The sequence below is a fragment of the Delphinus delphis genome, chromosome 21 (genome assembly GCF_949987515.2).
Source record: "Delphinus delphis chromosome 21, mDelDel1.2, whole genome shotgun sequence".
Taxonomy (NCBI): domain Eukaryota; kingdom Metazoa; phylum Chordata; class Mammalia; order Artiodactyla; family Delphinidae; genus Delphinus; species Delphinus delphis.
Window position 1 is genome coordinate 5,411,937 of NC_082703.1, and position 21,621 is coordinate 5,433,557.

Here is a 21,621-nt window from a genome sequence, read left to right on the forward strand (position 1 = left end):
CAGCCAGGACATGGAGGCAACCTAAATATCCACCAATGGATGATGAATGGATAAAGATGTGGTACATATATACAATGGAATATTACTCAGCCATAAAAAAGAACGAAATAATGCCATTTGCAGTGACACGGATGGACCTAGAGACTGTCATACTGAGTGAAGTAAATCAGACAAATACTTGAAAGACAAATATCACATGATATTGCTTATATGTGGAATCTAAAAAAATGGTACAAATGCACTTATTTATAAAACAGAGAGTCACAAATATAGAAGACAAACTTATGGTTACCAAGGAGGAAGGGGGGGATAAATTGGGAGCTTGGGGTTGACGTATACAAACTACTATATATAAAATAGATAACTAATAAGAACCTACTATATAGCACAGGGAATGTTACTCAATACTCTGTAATGACCTATACGGGAAAAGAATCTAAAAAAAGAGAGGATATATGTATAACTGATTCACTTTGCTGTACAGCAGAAAATAACACATTTTAAATCAACTATACTCCAATAAAAATTAATTTTCAAAAAACAATCATAGGATTCCAGGAAAAAAAATATCACTCATCTTCACAAAACATATTTTAGTAAAGGTCTGGAAACCCTGTAGACCTTTAAGCATTGGGGGTCTCAGAAGAAGTAGATTTATCTGAATTTACAGTGACCTACATTGAGAATTTATCTTTCTGTTTAATAAAAACTATGGACTAGTCAGTTAGTGTCAGGTTTCCTAGAAGCAGGGTCTGAAATGAGGATACTTTTGTCAGTGCTTTATTTAGGGAGCACTCTCTGGAGGAACCTGCAAGGAAGTAAGAGAAGCAAAATAGGGAGGAAGATAAAGCTAAAGAAAATATGATTTCAGGGCTTCCCTAGTAGCACAGTGGTTGAGAGTCCACCTGCCGATTCAGGGGACACGGGTTCGTGCCCCAGTCCGGGAGGATCCCGCATGCCATGGAGCGGCTGGGCCTGCGCGTCCGGAGCCTGTGCTCCGCAACAGGAGAGGTCACAACAGTGAGAGGCCCGCGTACCACAAAAAAAAAAAAAAAAGAAAGAAAGAAAATATGATTTCAGGTAAATTCTAGCCTTAGCCTGATACTTCGGGGAAACTCTAGAGTAAAACTTGTGCCTCAGAGTCTTTCCCACCTGAGACAGTGGAGCTGGGCTTTTAGACCCATGTAACAATTAGGCACTGGCTGAAGGGTTACCCTGGGGGATGGGGTCGAGTAACTCCCAGGCAGCTCAATAACTGAAAGGCAATTCTCCAGAGAAGGTTACTAACTCTTGCAGTAGTATCTCAAGAGCCAGGGAACCAACAACCCAAACTGAAATTATAAAGGGATTATGGCCAGGGACTGGGGGTTGGAAATTATAGCTGAAAAGTTCCCAAACCTGAAAAAGAAACAGAAATTCGGATGCAGGAAGCACAGAGGACCCCAAACAAGATGAACCCAAAGAGACTACATCAAGACATATATGATAATTAAAATGGCAAAAGGTTAAGATAAAAGGAGAATTTGAAAGGCAGCAAGAGAAAGATAACTGGGAGGTTGGGATTGATATATATACACTAATATGTATGAAATGCATAACTAATTTAAAAAAAGAGAGAGAAAGGTAGAGTCATACACAAGGGAACTCCCATAAGGCTATCAGCTGATTATTCTGTGGAAACCTTGTGAGCCAAAAGGCAGTGACATGATATATTCAAAGTCCTGAAAAGGAAAACCTGCAAACTAGGATACTCTACAGAGCAAAATTATCATTTAGAATTGGAGGAGAGATAAAGAACTTCTTAGACAAGCAAAAATTAAGAGTTCATCAATATTAAACATAACATAAGAGAAATGTTAAAGGGTCTTCTCTAAGTGAAAAAGAAAGGCTGTAATAAGAAGTAAGAATCTACAGGAAAGGAAAAATCCCACTAGTAAAGGCAAATATACAGTAAAGGCTGAGGATCAACAACTTAAATAAGCTAGCATGAAGACTGAAAGACAAAACTGTAAAATCAAACATAACTACAATAATCAGTAATGGGATAAACATGAAGATATAAAATATGACAACAATAATAAAAAATGTGGGGGAGGGAGTAAAAAAATGTAGCTCTTTAAGAATGTGTTTGAACTTAAAGGACTACCTGTTTAAAGCAAGTAGGTAGAGTTATAGGTCAACATATATGAACCCCATGGTCACAACAAATCAAAAACCTACAACAGATACACAAAAACTACAGCAAAAGGAACACAAACATAACACTACAGAAAATCATCAAACCACATGGGAAGAAACAAAAAAAAGTAGAAATACAGAGAACAACTACAAAAAGAACCAGAAAACAAGTAACAAAAGGACAATAAGTACATATCTATCAATAATTACTTTAAATGTCAATGGAGTAAATGGTCCAATCAAAAGACATAAGGTGGCTAACTATATTAAAAAAAAAACAAGACCCATCTACATGCTACTTACAAGAGAATTGCCTCAGAGCTAAAGACACACACAGACTGAAAGTGAAGGGATGGAAATAGATATTTCATGCACATAGTGACAACAAGAAAGTGGGGGGTAGCAATTCTCATATCAGACAAAATAGACCTTAAAACAAAGTCTAAAACAAAAGACAAAGAAGGGCATTATATAATGATAAAGGGATCAATACAAGAAGAGGATATTACACTGATTGACATATATGCACCCAATACCTGTATTGGGTGCATATGTTTTTATATAAATTTTATATATTTTATTATTTTATATTTATATAAATATACAAAGCAAACATTAACAGACACAAAGGGAGAAATTAACAATAATATAATAATAGTAGGGGACTTTAACACCTTACTTACATCAATGAACAGATCATCCAGACAGAAAAAATAAGGGAACAGTGGCCTTAAATGGCATAATAACCAGTTGGACTTAATATATATCTACAGGAAATTCTATCCAAAATCATCAGAATACACATTCTTTTCAAGCACAGATGGAACGTTCTCCAGGACAGATCACACACTAGGCCATAAAACAAATTTCAACAATTTAAGGATAAAAATTATATCAAGCATATTTTCTGACCACAACATTATGAAATTAGAAATCAATTACAGGAAGAAAAATGAGAAAAGAACAAACGCAAGGAGACTAAACAATATGCTACTAAAAAACCAATGGGTCAATGGAGAAATCAAAGAGAAATCGGAAAATACCTCAATACAAATGAAAATAAAAACATAACTTTCCAAAATCTATGGGATGTGGCAAAAGCAGTTCTAAAAAGGAAGTTTATAGAAATACAGGCCGACCTCAAAAAATATGAAAAACATCAAACAAACAACCTAACCTACCATCTAAAGGAATCAGAAAAAGAAGGACAAATAAAGACCAAAGTTAGCAGAAGGAATGAAATAATAAAGATCATAGAGGGAATAAATAGAGATCAAAAAAAAAAAAAAGAAAGGATCAAGGAACCAAGAGCTGGTGTTTGTAAAGATAAAAAATTGATGAACTTTTAGCCAGGCTCATCAAGAAAACAAGAGGAGACCCAAATAAACAAAATCAGGCATGAAAGAGGTGAAATAACAATCAATATCACAGAGATACAAAAAATCATAAGAGAGAGGGAATACTACAGTTATATGCTAACAAACTCAACAATCTAGAAGAAATGGACAAATTTCTAGAAACATACAAGCTTCCGAGACTGAGTCAGGAAGAAACAGACAATGTGAACAGACAGATCACTATTGGTGAAATTGGATTTGTAATTTTAAAGAACTTCCAGCAAGCAGAAATCTAGGATCAGATGGCTTCACAGGGGAATTCTACCAAACATACAGAGAAGAGTTAATACCTAACCTTCTCAAACTATTCCAAAAAATTGAAAAGGATGGAACACTCACAAATTAATTCTACAAGACCATCATCACCCTGATACCAAAACCAAAGACACTACCAAAAAGAAAATTACACCCCAATGCTGCTGATGAACATAGATGCAAAAATCCTCAACAAAATATAAACAAACCAAACACAATATACAGAAAGGATCAAACACCAAGATCAAGTAAGGTTTAGTCCAGGAATGCAAGGATGGTTCAATATTTGAAAATCAATCAATCTGATACACCACATTAACAAAAGTAAGCATAAAAATCACATATTCACCTCAATTAATGCATAAAATTCATCTGACAAAATTCAACATATATTCATGATAAAAACTCTCAGCAAAGTTGATATAGAGAGAACATATCTCAACATAATAAAGGCCATTTATGACAAACCCACATCTTACATCTACTCAATGGTGAAAAGCAGAAAGCTTTTCCTCTAAAATCAGGAACCAGACAAGAATGCCCACTCTCACCGCTCCTATTCAACATAGTATTGGAAGTTCTAGCCACAACAGTCAGACAAGACAAAGAAATAAAAGGCATCCAAATTGGAAGGGAGGAAGTAAAGCTGTCACTATTTGCAGATGACATGATACTATATAAAGAAACCTTTAAGTCTCCCCCAAAAAACTATTAGAACTAATACATGAATTCAGTAAAGTTGCAGGACACAAAATTAACATACAGAAATCTGTTGCTTTTCTACACACTAATAATAAACTCATAAAGAGAAAGCAAGAAAACAATTGTGTTTAAAATTGCATCAAAAAGAATAAAATGCCTAAGAATAAACATAACCAAGGAGGTGAAAATGCTCTGAAAATTATAAAAGATTGTTGAAGGAAACTGAAGACAATATGAAGAAATGGAAAGTTATCCTGTGTTCTTGGGTTAGAAGAATTAATATTATTAAAATGTCCATACTACTCAAAGTAATCCAGAGATTTAATGTAATCCTTATCAAAATACCCATGACATTTTTCACAGAACTAGAACAAATAATCCTAAAATTTATATGGAACCACAAAAGACACCAAATAGCCAAAGCAACCTTGAGAAAGAAGAACAGAGCGGGAAGTATCATGCTCCCTGACTTCAAGCTGTACTGCAAACCTACATTAATCAAAACAGCATGGTACTGGCACAAAAACAGACACATAGATCAATGCATGAGAGCAGCCCAGAAATAAACCCATGAACTTCCAGTTAGTTACAACAAAGGAGGCAAGAAACAATGGAGAAAAGACAGTCTCTTCAATAAGTGGTGTTGGGAAAACTGGACAGCTACATGTAAAAGAATGAAATTAGAATATTTCCTTATACCATATAGAAAAGGTAAACTCAAAATGGATTAAAGATCTCAATGTAAGACCGGAAACCATAAAACTTTTAGAAGAGAACATAGGCAGAACACTCTTTGACATAAATTATAGCAATATTTTTCAAATCTGTCTCCTAAAGCAAAAGAAACAAAAGCAAAAATAAACAAATGGACCCTAATTAAACTTAAAAGCTTTTGCACAGCAATGGAAACCATCAACAAAATGGAAAAAAAACTAGTAAATGGGAGAAAATATTTGCAAATGATACAAGCGATAAGGGATTAATATCCAACATATATAAACAGCTCATACAACCCAATAGCAAAAAAACCCCCAAACAACCCAATCAAAAAACGGGCAGAAGACCTGAACAGACATTTTCCAAAAATGGCCTACAGATGGCCAACAGGCACATGAAAAAATGTTCAACATCACTAATCATCAGAAAAATGCAACTCAAAACCACAATGAGATATCATTGTTATACACTCAATGTTATAGTTATTCATTTGTTTTACTTTTTATATTACACATGTAAGTGATAACACAGAGAATTTGTCTTTACCTTACTGACTTATTTCTCTAAGCATAATACCCTCTAAGTCCATCTGCTTTGTTGCAAATGTCAGAACTTCATTCTTTTTTATGGTTGAATAATATTCCATTGTATGTATATGTATGTGTGTGTGTGTATATCTTTATCCCTTCATCTGTTGATGGACACTTAGGTTGCTTCCATATCTTGGCTATTGTAAATAATGCTGCTAAGAACATTGGGGTGCATGTAACTTTTCGAATTAGTGTTTTCAGGGGTTTTTTTTTGTATATGTATACAGAACTGGAATTGCTTAATTATATGGTAGTTCTATTTTCAGTTTTTCTGAGGAATCTCCAACTGTATTCCATGGTAATTGTACCATGTATACAAACAGAAACAGACTCACAGATATAGAGAACAAATTAGTGGTTACCAGTGGGGAGAAGGAAGTGGGGAGGGGCAGGATAAGGGTATGGAATTAAAAAGTACAAATTACTATGTATAAAATAAGTAAGCAACAAGGTTATATCAACACAGGGATATGTGACCATTATTTTGTAATAACTTTAAATGGAGTATAATCTATAAAAATATTGAATCACTATGTTGTACACCTGAAACTAATATATTATAAATCAACTATACTACAATTTAAAAATCAGTCAATCAATCAAGCAGGGGATATAAGGTACACATAGGGAATCTAGTCAATAATACTGTAACAAACAAAATTGAGATATCACCTCATTCTTGTCAGAATGGCTATCATCAAAAAGTCTACAAATAACAAATGTTGGCAAGGATATGGAGAAAAGGGAATACTTGTATACTGTTGGTGGGAATGTAACTTGGTGCAGACATTGTGGAACACAGTTGGAGGTTCCTCAAAAAAACTAAAAGTAGAACTACTGTAAGATCCAGCAATTCCACTTCAGGTATATATCTGGAAAAAACAAAACACTAATTTGAAAGGATACATGTACCCCAATGTTCATAGCAGCACCATTTACAATAGCCAAGACGTGGAAGCAACCCAAATGCCCATCAACTGATGACTGGATTAAGAAGATGTAGTATATATATATATATATATATATATATATATATATATACAATGGAATATAACTCAGCCATAAAAAAGAATGAAATTCTGCCATTTCTAGCCATAAGGATGAACCTAGAGAGTATTATGCTTATGAAATAAGTCACAGAAAGACAAATACTTATGATATCACTTATATGTGGAATCTAAAATATACAAATGAATGTATATGCAAAACAGAAATAGACTCACAGATATAGAAAACAAACCTGTGGTTACCTAGGGGACAGGGAAACAGGTAGGGACAAATTAGGGATATGGGATTAACAGATACAAACTCCTATATGTAAAATAGATAAGCAACAGGATATACTATATAGCATAGGAAATTATAGCCATTATCTTTTAATAACCTATAATGGAGGACAATCTGTAAAAATACTGAATCACTATGCTGTACATCTGAAACTAATACAATACTGTAAAACAACTATACTTCAGTAAATAAGTATATACATATATACCAGGATGAATAAATTTTAAAAAATAATTATAATTGTATACCAACTTTGTAGGGTGACAGATGGTAACTGGACTTATTGTGGTAATCCGAAAATACTGGTAAAAAAATACTGAATCACTGCATAGTACACCTGAAACTAATATAATATTATACACTAATTATAGCCCAATAAATATGTTAAAAATAATAATAGGTTAAAAAATTAAAATGGGCAAATAATTTAATAGACATTTCACCAAAAAGGTATTTAGATAGCTAGTAGGTCATGAAAGATGCTCTACAGCATTTTTCATTAGAGAAATGCAAATATAAGCTAAAATGAGATATCAGTACACACCTGTTAGAATAAATTTAATCAAAAGAGACAACATCAGGTGTTGACAAGTATGTGGAAAAACTGAATCATCATATATTGCTGATGGGAAATGTAAACTAATAAGTCACTACGGAAAATAGTTTGGCAGTTTATTACTATGATAAGCATAAACCTACCGTACGACACAGCAATTTCACTTCCAAGAATCTACCCAAGAGAAAGAAAACTATATGTCCATACATAAATACTCATAGCAGAATGACTCAAAATAGTCAATATCTGAAAAAAATCTTGAATTTAACTGGTAAATGGATAAACAAAATGTGTTATCTACATGTATTAAGAAATAAAAAATTTATGCAGTATTGATAAATGTTGCAAGATGGATAATCTTAAGTGAAAGAAGCTCAATGCAAAGTCCTGCATATCACATATTTCATTTTTATGAAATGTCTAGAAAATGCAAAATTATAGAAACACAAAACAGATCAGCAGTTGCCAAGGGCTGGGGATGGAAGCAGAGAAAAACTGCACATAGGCAGGAAGGAACTTAATCAAAACGTTGTAAAGCTGGATTTGTGGTAATGTTTACATAATTCTATTCATGTACTAATGATCATTGAGTTGTACACTTACAATGGGTGAATTCTGTGGTGTATACATTATACTTCATTAAAACTGGTAAAAATAAAGTGTTATCAAAAGATTGGCCACTTATAAGCAAGGCTTGCTTTCTTGTATTTCTTTTTTTATCTCCTAAGGATCTTAGCATGTAGCTATGCACACAAGTCCAGAGAAATATCTGTTAAATAAATCAATGAATAGGATGAAATATTGCCCTTTCTAACAAAAATAACAGAAGAAAGGGTTTATACTCTCTGAGAACTGGTAGGTACAAGGGTAGAGATTGAGGAACCAGGTTTTAGTTAAAACAGATTCTCCCTAACCATTTTGGAGAAAATTATTCTTTCATTTGAATCATCTAGATACCATTCAGATAATACCCTAATTCTTTTACATTATATTCTCTCTTTGAACTTTAAAAAATGGTTTTACCATGAGGAAATGACAAATGTTAGACAAATTAAACATTCTGATTTATATGTTTGCTTTTACCATCAAAACTTTACATTCCTTATCAATAGTAATATTGGTTAGTTATAGTCATACTATAATGGAATTGATGTATTTCACTGCTATGTAATAAAAATAAGAAATTTCATATAACAACATTATGGAAAATCTCTTACATTTTCTACTTTTGAATTATCACTTGTATTTGCTTGGATTTTCTCTGGAAATATAATTTGTAGAAATGAATTTTGAAAACCTGAAAAAATAAAAAAAAACAGTTAATAACTGTGTTTTAAACTTGACTAAATATTTGTTCAGGTTCTTTTATAAGACTTGCTTATGCAAACATGAGTCATCACTGTGTACTCCTATAGAAATCTTGAAAACACTTTGTTTAAAAACAGACAAGATAGCTATGAAAGACTAAAAGGGGGCACAGAGAGGTATTCAACTTATACAAAATTTGCTGTTCCTGAAGAAAAGCGAACAAATGAATTAAAAAATATCAAATATATACTTCAAGAAGACTTTCCTGAAATAAAAGATTTGAAACAATAGACTAGAAAGTACACTGCATTTCAGGAATAACTGATAACAATTAATTAAAACTGAGACATATTCTACTAAACTTATTGGATGTCGAAGATAAAGAAAGAATCCTATGGGCATATGAGCAAAAAGGAAAAGTGAAAATCATATTGGGCATAAGAAGAGAAAAGCAGGTTGGCTTGAGATTCTTTAAAAACATTATTCAATGTTAAAAAACTGAAGAACTATGTCTTTAAAAAAATATTCAGGAAAAGAAAGTGTGGACCCAAGAATTTTATACCCAGCAAAACTGTCATTCAAATATACAGGCAAGGGACAGCTATTTACAAGCAAAAAATCAAGGAAAATAGTTCACAAGTTCCTGTCACAAAAGGCAGACAAACTTCTCCCAATAAAGGCATCAATAGAGTTGAGGTAAAAGGCCTAGCTGTGAGCATTAAAATAAACTTAAATATAGAATATAGGCCAAAACAATGGTGGGAATCATCACTATTTAATAGGATGCAAGTGTTATAAACTATGATGATAAAGACATAACAACATATTCAATAATGTCAGGAAGGGTAGCAGAAGAAGAGAATTACCATATGTGAATACTGTTTTCCTTAAATTTATTGCAGTGTGGTTCCAAAAAATGTTAAAAAGCTGAAAATTAAGTGGTAAAAGTAGAAACATATTGTTTAATGGTATAAAAGAACTAAGATTTTTTAAAGCTATAGTCATATAATAAAGAGGAGAGCACGAGGTGGAAAGAAGTAGTAAGAAATAAATTTCCTTACACTTACAGTGAGGAATCACTAGTTACTACCTAAATTAAAAATTAAATCTATTATATAAAACAGATTATAAATATTCCAAATTAAGAAAAAAAAAGAGCATACAAACACAAGGCATCCAGAAAATAAATGAAAAAGTCACAGATTTTTATGGTGAAAAACATTTATCAAAAAAAGGCAGGAAATCAGAAAAGTATGATATAAATAAGAAGCACTAAGATTAAACATCTCAGTCATATCAGTAAATGTGAGTAGGATGAAGTGACCAACCTAAAGAAAAACTCATACTGGAGACAGACTCTTATCAGCCCAGAGGCGGGACCAGAGTAATCTATGAACAAATTTACCTCATTAGTTTTCACCCATATATTTACCTTTCCAGTTTGCTGCCCTTGGAAGCCTAAAACTGCCTTCCTGTGTCTGTCACTTCTCTGCAAATTTAATGTTTTTTGTTGAAGATAAGCTGGAACTCAAAGTTGCCATTTTGAGTTACTTTTGGTTTAAGTTTCTCCCATGATGCATGCTGTATGCATTAATAAGCTATTTTTCTGTTATCAAAAAAAAGAAAAATTCTCAGATTGGATCCACAAAATCAAAACCCAATTACTCAGACCTTTGGTGGAATATTAAACACTGGCTTTAAACTAATAATGATATATATATATTTTTTTTTTTTGGCTGTATCGGGTTGCAGCATGCAGGATCTTTCATTGTGATGCTCGGGCTCTTAGTTGCAGCGTGCAGGCTTCTCTCTAGTTGTGGCATATGGATTTTCTATCTCTAGTTGTGGCACTCGGGCTCCAGAGTGCATGGGCTCTGTAGTTTACAGCACGTGGGCTCTCTAGTTGAGGCATGAGGGCTCAGTAGTTGTGGCTCATGGGCTTAGTTGCCCCACGACATGTGGGATCTTAGTTCCCCAACCAGGGATCGAACCCACGTCAGCCGCATTGGAAGCTGGATTCTTTACCACTGGACCACTGAAGAAGTCTCCTAATGATGATTTCTGAGTACCTAAAGTAAGACTGTGGTCCACTTCAGGAAAAGATATATGATTAGCAGAAGTCGTCAGGTGATGAATGGAAGTTATTAGGTTCACATCTATGAACACACTCATGGGTCTACAAGTTCATCCTATCATAATCTGCCCAATTATGGAACAGTGTGTCAAAACAGATATAATCAGTAACTGGTGGAATGTCCATCTTGTCTCCCTGACCCATAGAATGAGGATTGTTATGGTAGGGAGGGCCAAATGGAAACCTCTGAATATCACCTGCACCATCACCAAAACATTAAACCAAAAACCTTTCTATACCAAGAAAGTATATACAAGGGCAATGATTTCTGTTATTTTACTTGTTTGATCTGTGCACATGATAGATAAGCAATAGAGAATGACAGTGAGTTGTCTTAAGTGTAATCAGGTAATGATTGCAATAACTAATATTGTTCCAAATATGGTCTCTTTACTGAACTAAATCAACACAGGCATTGGCACCTGTATGTAGCCATTAATAGAAAAAGGTGCTGTTTTCTCTATCCCAATAAGCAGGAGATGCCAGGAGCAAGTTTCCATTTTTGCTTAGTAGTGATGCCAGCATACCTTCACTAATCATATTGCCTCAGATGCCTCAGATCTTTATCATCTGGTTCTTCTTCTACCTGGACCCTAAAAATCTCACTGTCTGTGGTAGATAGAATAATGCCCCCAAAGATGTCCATATCCTAATCCCCAGAACCTGTTAGGTTACATGGCAAAACAGAATTAAGGTTGCTAATCAACTGACCTTAAAATATGAAAATTATCCTGGGTTATCTGTGGTCTTACTTTAATCACAAGGGTTCTTAACAGTAGAAGAAAGAGCCAGAAAAGAAAACCAAAGAGATGGCCATGTGTAAAGACCTCAGCCCAATACCACTGACTTTGAAGATGGAGGAAGGGGGCCATGAGCCAAAAAATGCCAACAGCCATTAGAATCTGGAAAAGACAAGGAAACAGATTGTCTCCTGCAGCTTCCAGAAGGAACAGGCACTGCTAACACCTTGATTTTACCCAATGAGACCCATTTTACAGAACTGTAAGATAATGAATTTGTGTTGTTTAAGCTATTAAGTTTGTGATAACTTGTTACAGCAACAATAGGAAACTAACATATCATCTAAGAGAAAGACCTGAAGTAGCAGGTACATTAGATGCCTTGAAGAAGCAGGTGTGCCAGAGTCTTAACACACACACACACACACACACACACACACACACACACACACATCCACCTGTAATGGTCTAGTGGTCTAAACCACACTTGAAAATGTCCTCCATAATAAATAGTAAGAGGCAGAACACTTGGTAGACCATTTTGGATTTTGGAGGCAATATATATCATATATAGCTATGTTGCTTTGACCATTTTTATTGAACAAAACATAGGCTGCCAGATTTGTAAGATGCCAGAGTACAAGACTCCTCAGCTACCTGAGTCTACTGGGCAAGGAGCTCTACTATTTTTCCTTTATGACTTAGGGTCTGTGGCAGAGCCTGTGTTAAGCCCCTCTAGGAGAATCACAGCAGAGGCTCCTGAGGTTTGTAAGCAAAGACACGCCCTCATTGGTATATGCTGTGGATTGAGTGACGGTGCCCCAAAAGATATGTCCACTCAGAACCTGTGGCTATAACCTTATAACCTTGCAAAGAAAAAAGGGTCTTTGCAAGGTGTAATTAAGTTAAGGATCTCAAGATGAGACCATTCCAGATTAGACTGGACCCTAAATCCAATGACTAATATCCTATAAGTAAGAGAAGGGGAAAAGACACACAGAGGAGACATCAATATAAAGACAGAGGCAGAGGCTGGAGTAACATGTCTCCAAGCCAAGGAATGCATAGGATTGCTGGCAGCCATCAGAAGCTAGGAGAGAAGCATGGAACAGATTCTCCCTCACAGCCTCCAAAAGCAATCAACACTGTCAATACCTTGATTTTGGACTTCTGGCCTCCAGAAACAGAAGGGGGAAAAAATTCTGTTGTTTTAAGCCACCCAGTTTGTGGTACTTTGTTATGGCAGCCACAGGAATCTAAAATAGTATGTAAGTATGTTTCTTTTATGAAAGCTTTTAGCTCACTACTGGGCTCTGATAGAGCCTAAAATTCAGACCATGGGATATTCAGACTATATGATCTTGCAACCTGAACCGCGCTTCACAGACTGACGTCATCAGGCATTCACAGGAGTACTAATCAAATGGAAGTGTTATATATATATATGGTTGGGTCTGAACAGGTCCTAAAAGCTTTAAGTTGCATAACCAGGTGATTAATACTCCAGTAGGCCTACTCCTATCACGTTTCCATCATTTCCTAAAACCCACTTTTATGGTATCCTGTGACCAGCTAACTGAAGGAGGGAAAGTAGATGTATGATATGCCAATAGTACACAGAAGTAAGTCCACGGGTATAATCTTAAAAACTCATAGACAGTTGGCCCTAAAAGAGAATAGAGCAAAGTAAATTCTCCCGGTAACTAGAATTTCACATGGTACACTTACATGTCTAGTTTTCCTGTATACGAACTGATTACATTAAATGAGGCAGAAGCAAGTTATTATGTTGTTTCTTGAAAGTTTAAGAATGTTACCAACCTTAAGAAGGGTGAATATGGATGTTAAGTATCCCACCTAGAGGTGAACTGTGGGATACTGTAGAGAGGTTCAATCATTCAAACTATTTCTACCTTGTCTCCCTGTGCTATTAGACGTTGGAAACCTAACAACTCTATACCAGACTCCACTGCAATTAAGGTGCTGGCATGTTACTAGTTCCTGCTATTCATACACCCAAAAAAGACTTAGTTGCAGAAGTGAGCATTGTCAGATGGCAGCCACGTGTGAATATCTGGTCCTTCTGACATTTGTAGTAATAGAATTATCTGGTCCTTTTGGACTACTGGGACAGACATTCTGCTGCCTAGCCCAAACACCACAGTGGTATTTTCAATAGAATACTCTTCCGGTATAGTTCCCACGGTATCACTAGATATTCTTCCCTGCGTTGTGACCCTAGTCACATTGTAGCATCTATGTAGCATCTAAACCTGCCTCTTTGGTACTGTCTAAGGTTTTGTGATCCTAACATTCTTTTGTATGTGATATTATATATCTGGAAAACCCAAAAGAATCATCATAAATATTATTTTAAAAAGAGGATTTAGTAATGTGACTAGAAACAAAATTAATATATAAACCAATCATTTCCCTATACACAAATAAAATAGTTAGGAAGTAACCATTTACAATAACAACAAAATGTGTAATACCCATGTAAATAAATTCCTAAAGGAATATATATAATTTAAATTTTAAAAAAAACTTTAAATTCTAAAATGGTTCATAAAAAAAGTCAAATAAATTGAAAGCTATATCCAGTTCTTGGAATATAAAGATAGCAATTTTCTTTAAATTAATTTATAAATTTTATGAAATCCAAGGGAAAAGTCCACAGGAGTTTTTTGAAACAACATAAGATGATTCTAAAGCTCACATGCACAAAAAAAAAAAATACAAATTGACCAAAATTTTCTGACAAAGAAAATTAGAGGGACGTAAGCTAGAAATAGAAGGAAATTGCCTTAACTAGAAAAAGTATCAGAAAGCAAACATTAAAAATTGTAAATTATGAAATACTACAGAGAAATTCAAATAAAACGAGGTAACAAAGTCTATTATCACTGCCATTTTCAAAAATGTTCTGAATGCCCTCGTTAATATGATAAAATGATAACAAGAAAGAAGGGCATAAATGTTAGAAAGTAAAAAACAGTATGTCATTATTTGCAAACGATATAACTATCTCCTTAAAAGTACTTAGAGAATCAATAGAAAAACTCTAAACTACTATAATTAAATCAACTGAAATAGGCATCATCAAAAAAATTAATGAAATAGGATATATGAAGAGGCAGGCTTTCAAATCACTGGGGGAAATCTAGCCAATGGATAGCGGCAGGAAGACTGAACATCCATTTGAAAAGTAATTAAGTTGGGTTCATACATATGTATATATATAAAGAGTAAATAAAATGTATTTATATGTTTCTATATATAATATGTACATAAATACATATATATTCAAAATCGATTAAGATTCAAAGCCCAGAAGTCTTAAAGGAAAAGATAAATATATTTGCATACATAGAAATCTTTTTAAAATCTTTAAAGATGCAGGAAAGATTGTAAGAAAATACAAAGTATAAAAGCCGAAGGATTAACATCCATAATATGATTTATGATTAAAGGTGGCTAATTCACTACATGTTTACCTCTTCTCTCAGTGAAAACCCTCTAAAAGTAGACAAAGGAAAGGTGCTACCATCAGCTAAGAGGTCTCAAACAATTTTCTGGAAGATAAGCTAACGATGGAAGTGTGATCACTGTTGAGAGATTCTAGAAAAACTCTAAAACAGAAATCAGATGTGATAGATACAATAGAAAGTATTCTTTCCCATTGGTATACTTCTTAGGAACTAACTCCAGACTTAGCCATGTAACTTACTTTGGTCAATTAGACAATAGCAAATGTAACAGAAGCAAACCTGAAAAGTGCCTGTGCACTGTGGCTTGCCCTCTCACTGCCTTGGAATCCTGAAACCACATGTAAACAAGCCTGAGCTGTCCTGCAGGAGGGTGAGAGACTATGTGAAAGGGAGCCAAGGCACCCTAGCTGAACACAGTCCAACAGACAGACCAGTGCGTGAGACCATCTGGATCATCCAGCTGCCAACCAACTCAGGAGCGGATGACAGATCCAGGAAAGAGCACCGATGCGCCACAGACTACCTAAGCCAGTCCAAACCAGAGCAACAGCCCCACCAGCCCATAGAATCATGTGCTAGAACAGAGGCTGATGAAGGTGAAGCTCAGTCTTAAATAGGGCTCACTGAGAAGATGGCATCTGGGCACAGAACTGAAGAAGGTGAAGAGGGGAACAAATGAATATCTCTGGCAGATCATCCCAGGAAGAAAAAGGATCAAGCGCAAAGGTCTTTGGGAGGAACTGCCTGGCATGTCTGAAAAGCAGCAAGGGAGCTACTGTGGTTGGAGTAGCATGAGCAGTGAGGAAGAGGGTAAGGGGTGAGGCCAGAGAGGAGACAAGCTGCTGAGATCCTGTAGGGCATTACAGGTCAGAGTTAGCACTTTAATTTTTATTCTTGGTGAGATAAGAAACCACTGAAAGATTCTGAGCAGAGGGCGGACATGAGCTGACTTAGATTTTAACAAGAAAACTTTATGTTGAGAATAGGCTGAAGGATGGTGTGTTAGCTATCTATTGCTGCATAACAAATTATCCCAAAATTGAGCAGCTTAAAATAGGGAACATTTATTAATCACTAGTGTCCTTAGGTCAGGTATCTGGGCACAGCTTAACCGAATGCCTCTGGCTCAGACTCTCACAAAGCGACAGTCAAAGTGTAGGCCAGGGCTGCGACCATTTCAAGGCTTGACTAGCATAGGATCCACTTCAAGGCTCATGCACTTAGCTGTTGGCAGGCATTGGGGCTTTCCAGGCTGTTAATGAGAAAGCTCAGCTCCATGCCACACAGGCCTCTCCAAAAGGCTCCTCACAATATGACAACTTGCTTCCCTCAGAACAAGGGCTCAGAAAAAGAGAGACTGAAAGCGGGCACCCAGGACAAAAGACACAGTTTTTCTGTATCCTAATCTCACAAGAGACATCCCATGATCCTGACCACATTTTATTCACTAAAAACAAACCATAAAACACAGCTCACTCCGCCTGCCGATGCAGGGGACACGGGTTCGTGCCCTGGTCCGGGAAGATCCCACATGCTGCGGAGCGGCTAGGGCCGTGAGCCATGGCCACTGAGCCTGCGTGTCCGGAGCCTGTGCTCTGCAACGGGAGAGGCCACAACAGTGAGAGGCCCGCGTACCCCCCCAAGAAAACCAAAAAACAAAAAACACACAGCTCACATTTAAGAGGAGGGGATTACACAAGGGCGTGATTACCAGGATGTGGGAAACATTGGTAGCCATCTCACAGGCTGCCTAAGAGAGTGCAAGAGAAGAAATATAAATTTGGAGTTATCAGTATCAACATGGTACTGAAAGCCATAGACTAAATAAAATCGAGTAGGGAAGGAGCCAATTCAATGAGCAGATCTTTTGTATGCTGATTCAAACAATGCGTGGACATTATTTTCTAGGTGATTACAAACTGTAAGGAAACTTATTACACTCATGAAACAATTGAAAATTTGAACACAGACTGAATATTGGGTGATAGAAGAAATCGTTAATTTCTAAGCCATGATCATGATACTGTGGTTATATTTTCTGGCCATTTAGCAATATATATTGAAATGCTTAGACACGAAATGATATAAAGTCTATAATTTGCTCCAAATAATATGAGAATAGAGGAAGTGGTAGGGAACGTAGAAAAGAAACAGAATTAACCACGAGTTTATAACTGTTGAACCTGAGTTCTTTATTCTTCTATTTTTGCATTTATTTGAAATCCTCATAATTAAAAAAAAAAGTTAATAACATGCAGGCCAAATAGCAATGGAGTAACATTCTCAAAGTGCTACTGGAAAAACAACTGTCAGTCTGAAATTGGATATCAAACTAAATTGTCATTCAACAGTGAGGGAGACATAAAGACATTTTCAAGTAAACAGACGATTTACCACTCAAACTCTTGACGAAAAAGATACTAAGAAGGAAAGAGTAGGGTGCTAGAAAGAAGGTAAGCAAGTCAAGCTATAAACTTGTGGATAAATCTAAGTAACAATAAAGATGATGATTCATTTGGGAAACAATACATAAAAGTGGCAGTAAATACTAAATAACAGTAACATGTAGGATGATAAAGGCAGTGTCTGACAACTTTCTAAGGTCATTGTCGTTTTTAGAAGAAGACATGTTGCTTAATTGTAGACTCTAAGTCAATTATACATGTTACATTAAAATCAGAAAAACACATAAGACAGGAAATAAGATTTTTAATGATATCAAATAAAAAGTATAGTAAACAGAAAGCATAAAATATTATAAAAGACTTAAATACAAATATACTCTCCTTGAAAGTAGCATGGCTTTTCCAGTTTACTTCCTGGAAGTAAAGGGCTCAAGAGTTGTGTTAATTCTCAAATAGTCAAAAGCTTGTATAATCTAGTTTGAAGTTCCTTTGGCAGTACACTACCATCAAAAACGTAGAAGTTTCTCATCTAGTTGTCTTCAGTAACTTTGTCATGCAATTAAAACACATATAAAACTTTTTAAAGTCATAATTTTCAAATCTGCTTTATTTCTTTGCCCTTTATTTTCTGGATACTAGACCCTTTTCAGACAATTCATTTACAAATATTTTCTCTCATCCTGTACTTTCTTGGCCTAACTCCTATTTCTCCTTCCCTCCTCTCTCACCTCTCTCTCTCAACTAAGTGATGGCAACCATAAGTCAGTCTAAAAAAATATAATGTAAGGCCACACCCTTGATTGCAGTGCTAACCTGAGTAATTTTCTCTAACTGAGAGTTTTTACTGACGTTTCACTGCTCAAACCTTTTAAAATTCCATTTCTTACTATTTGAAATCTGGAACTGGTCACCCTTTAAAGTCCTGAAAGGCCCCAAATTTCTGGATTTATTCCCTATTAATTCGATTTGCAAACTGGTCAACTGTTTCCTGAGATTATCTCTTTCTCTTAACACTTTGACAAAATTGAGTAATGAAACCAACTTCCACGGCTAACAATCTCTTATCTAACTTCTACAGAATGTAGTCTGTCCTACAGTTTTTACCAAATGTTCTGTCACTTCTTGTCATTGATTTCCATTTTCTCCAGGTGGTTTCCATTTCTTGTCACCTGCTACCCATCAATACCCAGCAGCAAAGTCAAAGGCATATATTTTAGGTTTATCATGGCAGCACACCACTTCAAAGCTCCAATCTCTGTATTAGTCAACTGAGGCTGACCAGGCTATGGAATGGCAATAAATAAACCTTGAAATCTTGGTGGCTTAACACAATAAAAGTTTCTTTGTTTTTCATGCAAAATATGATGGGAGTCACCAGGAGCTCTCATTCAAATAGTAACTCAGAGATCCAAGCTCCCTCCAAGTGGTAACACCATAAACTCAGCTCATAGCTTCTAAGGTAAATCTGGCGTCAGAAAAGAAATATAGAAGAGAAATACCAGCTCTCAATTGCCTTGATCTAAAGTGATGCAAATCACTTCTTCTCAACCCCACGAGCAATAGTATTTAAACTGCCCCACACTAAATGGAAAAAGGCTCAGAAATGTAGGCAAGAAGATGGATACTTAGTGAGCACTGGGGACTTTGCCACATAAAAGGATGGAAAAAATATGTTCACAGCAAATATTAGCCAAAGGAAAGCTGACATACCTATGTTAACATTAGCATGAATAGACTCAAAGGAGGAAAAAAGCATTATTAGGAATAAACAGGGGCAGGATATAGTTAATAAAAAGAAACCAGAATGAATGTAAATAAATAAAGTTGGAACCCTACCTCACACTGTGTACGAAAATTAACTCAAAATGGATCAATGACATAAACATAAGAGCTAAAACAATAAAATTCTTAGAAGAAAAGATAGGAGTAAATATACATGACCTTAGATTTGGCAATGGGTTCTTAGATATGACACTAAAACCATGAGCAACAAAATTAGATTCCATCATAATTTAAAACTTTTGTGAGTCAAAGGACACTCCCAAGAAAGTGAAGACAACCTACAGCATGAAAAAAAATATTTGCAAATCATTTGTCTGAAAGTCTAGTATCCAGAATATAAAAGGAACTCTTGTAACTCAACAAAATGAACAACCTAATCTTTAAAATGGGCAAAGGACTTCAATACTCATTTCTCCAAAAAAGATATACAAATGGCCAATAAGCATATGAAAAGATGCTCAACATCACTAACTATCAGGGGAATACAAATCAAAGCCACAATGAGATACCCTGTCATAACCATTAGGAAGACTATAATCATTAAAATATAAAAGTAAAATAACATGTATTAGGAAGAACGTGGAGAAACTGTAACCCTTGTGCACTGCTGGTAGAAATGTAAAATTGCACAGCCAGTACGGAAAACAATGTAACAGTTCCTTAAAAAATTAAAAATAGAATCACCGTATGATCCAGCAACTCCACTTCTGTACATATACCCAAAAGAATTAAAAGCAGGGACTCAAACAAGTACAGGTACATACATGTTCATGGCAGCATTATTCATAATATCCAAAAGGTAGAAGCAACCTAAGTATCCATCAACAGATGAATGGATAAACAAAATGAAATATGTATTTTCCCATATGTATTTCACACAATGGAATGCTATTCATGTGTCAGAATAAAAGGAGAAAATTCTGACACATGCTACAACATGGATAAACATCGAGGGCATTATGCTAAGTGAAAGAAGTCAGTCACAAAGAAAAATACTGCATAACTCCACTTACATGAGGAAACTAGAGCAGTCAGATCCATGGAGACAGAAAGTACAATGGTGGTTGCCAAGAGCTGGGGGAAGGGAAGAATGAGGAATTAGTGTTAAATGGGTACTGAGTTTCAGTCTGGGAAGAATAAAAAAAAATATTCTGGAGATGGACGATGGTGATGGCAAAACAAAGTGAATGTATTTAATGCCACTGAACTGTACACTTAAAAATGGTTAGAATGAGTACAAAATAGAAATCATAGAGCTGAATACAATAACTGAACTGAAACTTTCAATAGAGGGTTTCAACATCAGACTAGATTAAGTGAAAGAAAGGATCAGCAAACTTGAAGACAGAGCAATAGAATTCATTCAATCAGAGGAGCAAAAAATTAAAATTAACAAAAAGAATGAAAAAGAGTGAAGACAGATTAAAGGATTTATGGGACACCATCAAGCAGACCAGTATCCACATTATAGAAGTCCCAGAAGGAGAAGGAGTGGGGGTAGAGGGCAGAAAGCTTATTTAAAGAAATAATGGCTAAAAACTTCTCTCACCTGGCAAAAACAGAAAAGAAAAATAGACATCCTAATCTAGGAAGCTCAAAGAAAACCAAAAAAAAAAAAAAATTAAAGAGAACTACACTGAGACAGGTTATAATTAAACTGCCAAAAATTAAAGACAAAGAGAAACTCTTAAAAAGCAGCAAGAGATTTTTTTTTCTTAAATTCCATATATATGTGTTAGCATACGGTATTTGTCTTTCTCTTTCTGACTTACTTCACTCTGTATGACAGACTCTATGTCTATCCACCTCATTACAAATAGCTCAATTTCATTTCTTTTTATGGCTGAGTAATATTCCATTGTATATATATGCCACATCTTCTTTATCCATTCATCCGATGATGGGCACTTAGGTTGTTTCCATCTCCGGGCTATTGTAAATAGAGCTGCAATGAACATTTTGGTACATGACTCTTTTTGAATTATGGTTTTCTCAGGGTATATGCCCAGGAGTGGGATTGCTGGGTCATATGGTAGTTCTATTTGTAGTTTTTTAAGGAACCTCCATACTGTTCTCCAT

At 35.3% G+C, this 21,621-nt stretch overlaps 1 protein-coding gene across 4 annotated transcripts in view; it reads right to left on the minus strand.

The window, feature by feature from the left end:
* The window catches only part of ADAM32 (ADAM metallopeptidase domain 32), a 167,090-nt gene that overhangs the window by 140,490 nt on the left and 4,979 nt on the right, over positions 1–21,621 (minus strand). For 3 of the 4 annotated variants that reach the window (XR_009517859.1, XM_060001103.1, XM_060001105.1), the window contains exon 2: positions 8,900–8,979. Coding sequence is in view for 3 of the 4 variants with exons in the window: in XM_060001103.1 (XP_059857086.1) it covers positions 8,900–8,979 (80 nt within the window). In the remaining variant the exon portion in view is untranslated. Of the gene's footprint in view, positions 1–8,899; positions 8,980–20,555; positions 20,617–21,621 lie in introns of all 4 variants that reach the window. The other variant, XM_060001104.1, reaches the window with a different exon arrangement.